Source organism: Salvelinus sp. IW2-2015, unplaced genomic scaffold, assembly GCF_002910315.2.
Source record: "Salvelinus sp. IW2-2015 unplaced genomic scaffold, ASM291031v2 Un_scaffold9761, whole genome shotgun sequence".
Lineage (NCBI taxonomy): Eukaryota > Metazoa > Chordata > Actinopteri > Salmoniformes > Salmonidae > Salvelinus > Salvelinus sp. IW2-2015.
Window position 1 is genome coordinate 1 of NW_019951019.1, and position 6,268 is coordinate 6,268.

The following is a 6,268-nucleotide window of genomic DNA, read 5'->3' on the forward strand; positions in this document are numbered from 1 at the left end:
CCCCCCCCCAGCCCCTCACAACTTTGAACAACTTTTAAGAGTTTTTAAATATCTCTTAACTGTGTGTCTCCACGGACACCCTCCCTTTCTTCAGAAGAGCTCTGTTCCTTGATCCAAGCTCTGTGTGTTGGTTAAGACGTGCACACAGACCCACACACACACACACACACAATTGGGAAGTGTATGTCCAGCACCCTTGCTGAATCACTCAACATATTTCACCACAATGAGATGCTTGACTAGAATTCTGTGTAGCATTCACATWCAACAAATTCAAATGCATACCTCCATACTAAACTATTTAAATACAGAGACTTTGATTTTGCATAAAGGAATTGATTAGGACAAGACAGCACATGTTATTTGAGGGTTTTTCTCCAGTCAGTACATATCTTGTTTTTGTTGTGTCCATCTTGCGTTGTGAATCCAAATAGGCATTCTCTACCCCACAGTCATTTGAATCATTGTTCTAACTACTTGTCTTTACTTTCTTCCTGCTGAATTCAATCTGTTGCTCATCCAATTCCTGTTTTAAGTATCATTCATCTCTCTCCTTTTAAGTTTGTAATTCCATCTATTATTCTTTCTCTTTCTCTTCCTCCTCTTCCACTTCCTCCATATACATCAACGTTTCTCTGTCCTGCCACTCCTCCCTCTCTCTCTCTCTCCTCCTTCCTGCCTCCATCCTCTGTCTAGATTTGCCGTAAACGTAGACGCAGAGGAAGGGAAAGAGTGGAAAGAGGGTAAGGAATGGAAAGAGGGCAAAGAGAAAGCGGTAGATCAGAGCAGGCCGGTGTCTGTGATGAGTTCCCTGAGCTACAGGAAGCGYTCCAACATCAATGACTCCATCGGAGGTAAAGKGGAAGACAGCTCCCTCTTCAGTTCCCTCAAGAAGGACCAGGAGTCTATCTCCTCCTTCCGTAAGGCCAAGCCCAAAGGCTCCTTACCCCAGGATGACTCCTACTCAGTCAGATCCAGCTCCTGGAGGAAGTCCCAGACTGGGAACGATGATGACCGTGGCTCGGTTATCTCCCAGGCCTACACTGAAGCCACCAGCAGGGCTAGGAAGGGCATGGACAGCCGCTGGGGAGACTTCGACAAAGAGTCCACCGTGTCCTCCATGGCCCCCAGCCGGGCCTGCGTTGCCACGACGCGCTGTCGCCTGAGCCCAGAGGACGACACCAAGTCGACCATCAGCCTGTGTATGTCCAGTCCCCTGAGCCGCCGCAGCACTTCCGCACACCGTACGGACGAGTCATATGGAAGAAGTGGTCGCAGCCCCTCTCTCAGTCGCCGTTCTGGGGGCAGGAGCCCTGGCAGTGTGAGCTGTGCTGACTCACGCATATCTGACTTCCGCAGCTGTCGCCTCAGCGAGTTTGATGACATGGAGGACGGGCACAGCGTGGTCTTCACCGAGCGCACCTCAGCCTACAGCTCCCACTCCTCCACGGGACGCAGCCTGTCCATGCCCCCGCCACCCGCCCGCTCCTACAGAGATGATAACGAGCTCCCTGACACCTCGGACATCAAGCCGGCCACCGTCAGCCACCGCAACTACCTGGACCCCGACCTGGAGAAGGCCATCAACGAGGTGCTCAACTTCAAACCCATCAAGTTCAAACGCACCAGCCTGGAAGACTCAGAGGCCGAGGCAGGGAGGAAAGAGGATGATACAGAGGATGACAGGAAGGGTGTGCTTAGTGTCAGGGGGAGAGGTGACCAGGAGGTGGACAGCGGGCGCAGCACCAGCAGTCTGAGACGGTCCGCGTCGGCTGTGGACTGTAGGAGGTCCTCGAGCAGCATGAGCAGCCGCAGCAACAGCCACAGTCGCAGTCGCAGCCATAGTCGCAGCCACAGCCGCAGCAACAGCCGCGGCAAGAAGAGCCAAGGTAAGAAGAAGAAGAAGAAGAGGAGGAGCCACGGCTCCGAGTCAGACAGCTCCAATGATGACCGCCGCCGCAAGAAGGGCAGCTCCAAGAAGAAGGACAAGAAGTCCAAAAAGGAGTCTTCTTCCTCATCCTCGGATTCAGAGTCTGACTCAGAGTCTGGCTCCAGTTCAGGTGCCTCCACCGTCTCCTACAAAAGCACCAACAGCGTGAAAAGAGCTCCTGGCCGCCAGGCCTCTAGCCCAGAGGGGGAGAGGGAGGCGGGGACGCCTGCTGAGGGGCAGCCCCCTCCTAACAAGAAAGAGGAGAAGAATAGGAAGAAGAAAGTGGACAACCTGATGATGAAATATCTGTACAGACCGGACAGTGACTGAGGCTGGCAGTAGGTGTTGCCTGGTGTGGACTGTGTCTACTGCATGGTGTGATGATGCTAACCATAGAGAGGTTCCTCTGTCAATCCTCTTCTGCTGAGTCTCACATTCAACGGACCCCCCCTTTTATAATCTAACCCAAATATCCAGTCACCTTTTGAAAACATCAGTTGTGTTATGAATGATACATCACTTTGACTTAATTGACTTATGTCTGTTAGGGCTTCAACATTTCTGTAGAAATGTAGAATTTCACTTGGTTCATCTTAAGACATTTTTGTTTTTTAATTACACTCCATCCCTAAATACTAATTGAAATAATTGAGGTCCTTAATTCACAGAAGCTCATCTGAAAGCAATTACAATTTACATCTCTTCAATGGCAGTTGTGACATTGCTTTGCACTGCTGTAATTCCGTTATGGTATTTTGGGGGGAAAGATAGAGAGAGAAGGGTATAAACGTGTTGTGGATGCATTACAATGTCGATTAGCCTAGCAGCAGTAATGTTAGAGCCGAGGAAAAGGCTAAGTTCACGTGGATGTACCCATAGTGCTGCTGGCTAGTTCTCCACCCAAATGTCAGCCTGATTTATGGCGCCGGAAATAAGAAAATACCAGGTGTCGTCAATTACGACGGCCACCATAGATTTCCCCCTCCAACCACCTTAATTCTGTGCGTAATTAGACCCACTGCATCGATTTACACAAGCAGCAAGTACATTTAAGATGCACGATTGACAGTAATTAACCCTAGGTTTGCATAATTTAAGTGGGCTTGAATGTTAAATCAGGTTGAAACACGCAGTAGCAGTAGGCAGGTAGAATATCTAAAGACAGAGAGAGGGTACGTCAGAGTTGCTCTACTGACGATTCATACGGAAGATTTGCTCTATTGTTTAGAAGTCATTAGAGTGAAAAAAAGGTTCACTGGTATTTTGTTTAAACTGAATGGTATTTGATTGTCCTACACTTGTGAGGCCAGGCAGTGCACTGTAGGTGTGCCATTGTTCTGTTTTTGGAGAGGAAGCTGCAGTGCATAGCAGATTAATTCAACCACAAACCAGAACCATACTCCATCACATGCTCTCTGTGGAATAAGTGTACTTTTTGTGTGTCTAAAAATTTAGTTTTATAACTAGAGTTATGGTAGTATGCATCCGTCCATGTGTTTGTGCACATTTAGTTGGTTGAAGCACAATATGTGTAACATTACATAAAAGATAAGAACATTTGATCAATGTTTGGTAATGATCATGCCCCACTGTGTAACTATCCTCGGGACCTGTCATTGATTCTTTCTCTCCCTCCAGTCCTCCTAGCCGAAGACGGTTCTGCTTTGACAAATCTGACGAAGAAGAGGTTGAAAAAGAAGGTGGTGCGTCCCGAGGGTCCTACCGCTCCAGAAACACACGGGGCAGCTACCTGAACAACAGTGACAGCGAAGACAAGCCCTCTGAGACAACATAGTTCACACACACACACCAGCCAACAAACCCTGCATGTTGAGAGGGCCCCTGTGGTGCTGTCATCACACACAACCACTCTACTGTTCTTCTAACCCTGCAACATGGCAATGATACTATTACTATCATTATTATTCTACTGTTACAAAGCAGCTTGCATTGCTAAGGTCTAGAGAAGGTGCCATAGTACGTCAGTGTACAGTACACAACACTAATGGTTTCTCTCGCTCTCCACTCCACTGGGCCAACCATCTCTTAGTGTATTTCACCAGTCACATGTGACAATGTCTCCATCTTGGATCTGGCCCCTCCAGTTGAACAGCACCTCCATTAATAATGGCTTGTATCTCCTGTCTCTGCTGGCTGCATGAGGACAGCTGCTGCTTGGCTGGCGCCATCGTCTCCTACTTCCTAGACTCTGTCATCGTCATCATGGTTGTAACTGAGCCAAAGAACTAGCTATGTTCCCTTGTGTTTTATCACTGCATCGGGGGACCAAAAAGACAAAAAATCTAACAAAAAAAGATGGAGGAAATAAGTACCAAAAAAAGCCTTTGTTGCAAGTAGATGTGTACACTGTGTTATTKCTTAWCAAGTATATGTGTACACTGTGTTATTGCTTACCAAGTATATGTGTACACTGTGTTATTGCTTATCTGAGTCCTGGTAAAAAGACCAGAGTTTTTTGGGGGGAGAAGTGCCGTTGATATACAGTACATAGGGTCCTCTACAGCTGTGCTTAGATTCTGGCTGCAGCGCCGCGCCATCCCCTGAAAGAAGACGCTTTCATCGGCTCATCTGCTTGTTTTATATTGCTTGTTTAAGCAGGAGAATAATGTTTCCTAACAGGAAGACAACAGAAGAGAGCTGCAGCACCAAACTGCTTTGTGATGAAAGTTTAGCCCTTCTCTTCTTTTTTTCTTTTTGTTTTGATGTTTGAAGAAGATCATTTGTTTTCGAGAGTCCTGCCATCAAGAAAATGAATTTCCAGGAGGTTGGAGCGTAGCATACCCTATGAAATGCCTTGCCTTTTATTTCAACTTGAATTGAACTAAGTACTTTGCAGAAATGCTTTTGGGGTGAGAGTCTTTGGCTCAGCTGTTTTTTTTCTTCTCTCTGTCGTTGTGGTTGTTGTTCTCATGCTTTTCACTCGTTTTCTCTCCATTTGATGTTTGCTTGCCAAAGGGAACGATATTGAACACCATGCTTTATGATGGTTTGCCTTTAGTTTATATCTCCTTCAACACCCACATGTTTTCTTTTTCTGATAAACCATACTGGATTACACATGGTGAGGATTTGGGGTCCTCAACCCGCATGGTAAATCCTCCTGTGTTGCATCACCACTCTGTAAACTGGATATAATGCATTCAAATCCTTTTCAGTGTTTCTGAAGCCTATTTGTCATGTAGGATTCATCAGTATTCTGTCCTGAACCAATGCTACCCTTTATAACAGCGCAACAGTTTAACCAGGAAGATATTAAAGACCCACGCTTTTACAGTTGCTTGGTGTTACAATGAACCCTTCGGCTGTCTCTTTAGTATGTATGAATTAGCATTAATGAATTTAGCAGGCCTGCCAAAATGTGTATTATCCATCTGTACATGGCAAGTGGGGCCGAAACGATTTTGTTGATACTCTGCGTGAAGGGATAAGTTTGGTGTGATTGATTAAAGACACTCGTCTATCACATCCCCTTGTTCTCTATGCCAGGGTTTCCCGAACTCGGTCCTGCCCCTGTGCCGGGTGCATGTTTTGGTTTTTGCCCTAGCACTACACAGCGGATTCAAATAACCAAAGCTTGATGATGAGTTGGTTATTTGAATCCACTGTGTAGTGCATGGGCAAAAAACTAAACCAGGACCGAGTTTGGGAAACCCTGCTCTATGCAGTCAACGTGACTTTTAAAAGGAATTTTAAACTGTTTTATGATGTCGTTGTATGATACTCTTAAACCTGAGTCATCATAAAACACCTGGGGGAAAAAATGAAAACAAAGAAATTAGTGAACATAACATTGCTGACTGTACACATTAATATTTATATATATATATATATATATATAAGTATCTGTATTGATTCATATTAGCTTTCAAAATAGTTCATGTTTATTTTCGTTATTGAACAAAATGACCACTTGTTATAAGTAATAATTTTGCATTACAGTTTAATATATTGTAAATAAATGACGACTCCAGACTGTAATTTTCTTCTCTCTGTGGGTTTTTGTTTGATATTTTCTGCATTGGTGTTTCAGCCTCCAAGCTCCGGTCTCTCTTTTCAGACTTAAATATGCACATTAGAAAATAGTCTCGTAGTAAACATTTCTGGAGGGCATACTGTGGAAAAAAATAAATGAAAGGAAAAGATAAATTCTGTTCTCTGATGCATCCACTTTGATGTTTTCTGCAGCTTTGAGAAATGTCAACAGTATCACTGACCCTGACTCTGAGGCCTTTCAAAACAGGAACACGAGTTCATATTGACTATGACCTTTATCTTGTTTTCAAAGAAATCTGTTCCCTCTCTTATGAACATTTCATG

The 6,268-nt window shown here is 45.1% G+C and overlaps 1 protein-coding gene across 1 annotated transcript; it reads left to right on the forward strand.

The window, feature by feature from the left end:
* The first annotated feature begins 12 nt into the window (after window positions 1-12).
* LOC112079825 (uncharacterized G-patch domain protein DDB_G0278987-like) lies at window positions 13-5,929 on the forward strand. Its single transcript, XM_024145651.2, has 2 exons — window positions 13-2,268; window positions 3,569-5,929. The coding sequence occupies exon 1, from the start codon at window positions 803-805 to the stop codon at window positions 2,258-2,260; it is 1,458 nt and encodes a 485-aa protein (XP_024001419.1). The 5' UTR covers window positions 13-802; the 3' UTR covers window positions 2,261-2,268; window positions 3,569-5,929.
* The last annotated feature ends 339 nt before the right edge of the window (window positions 5,930-6,268 follow it).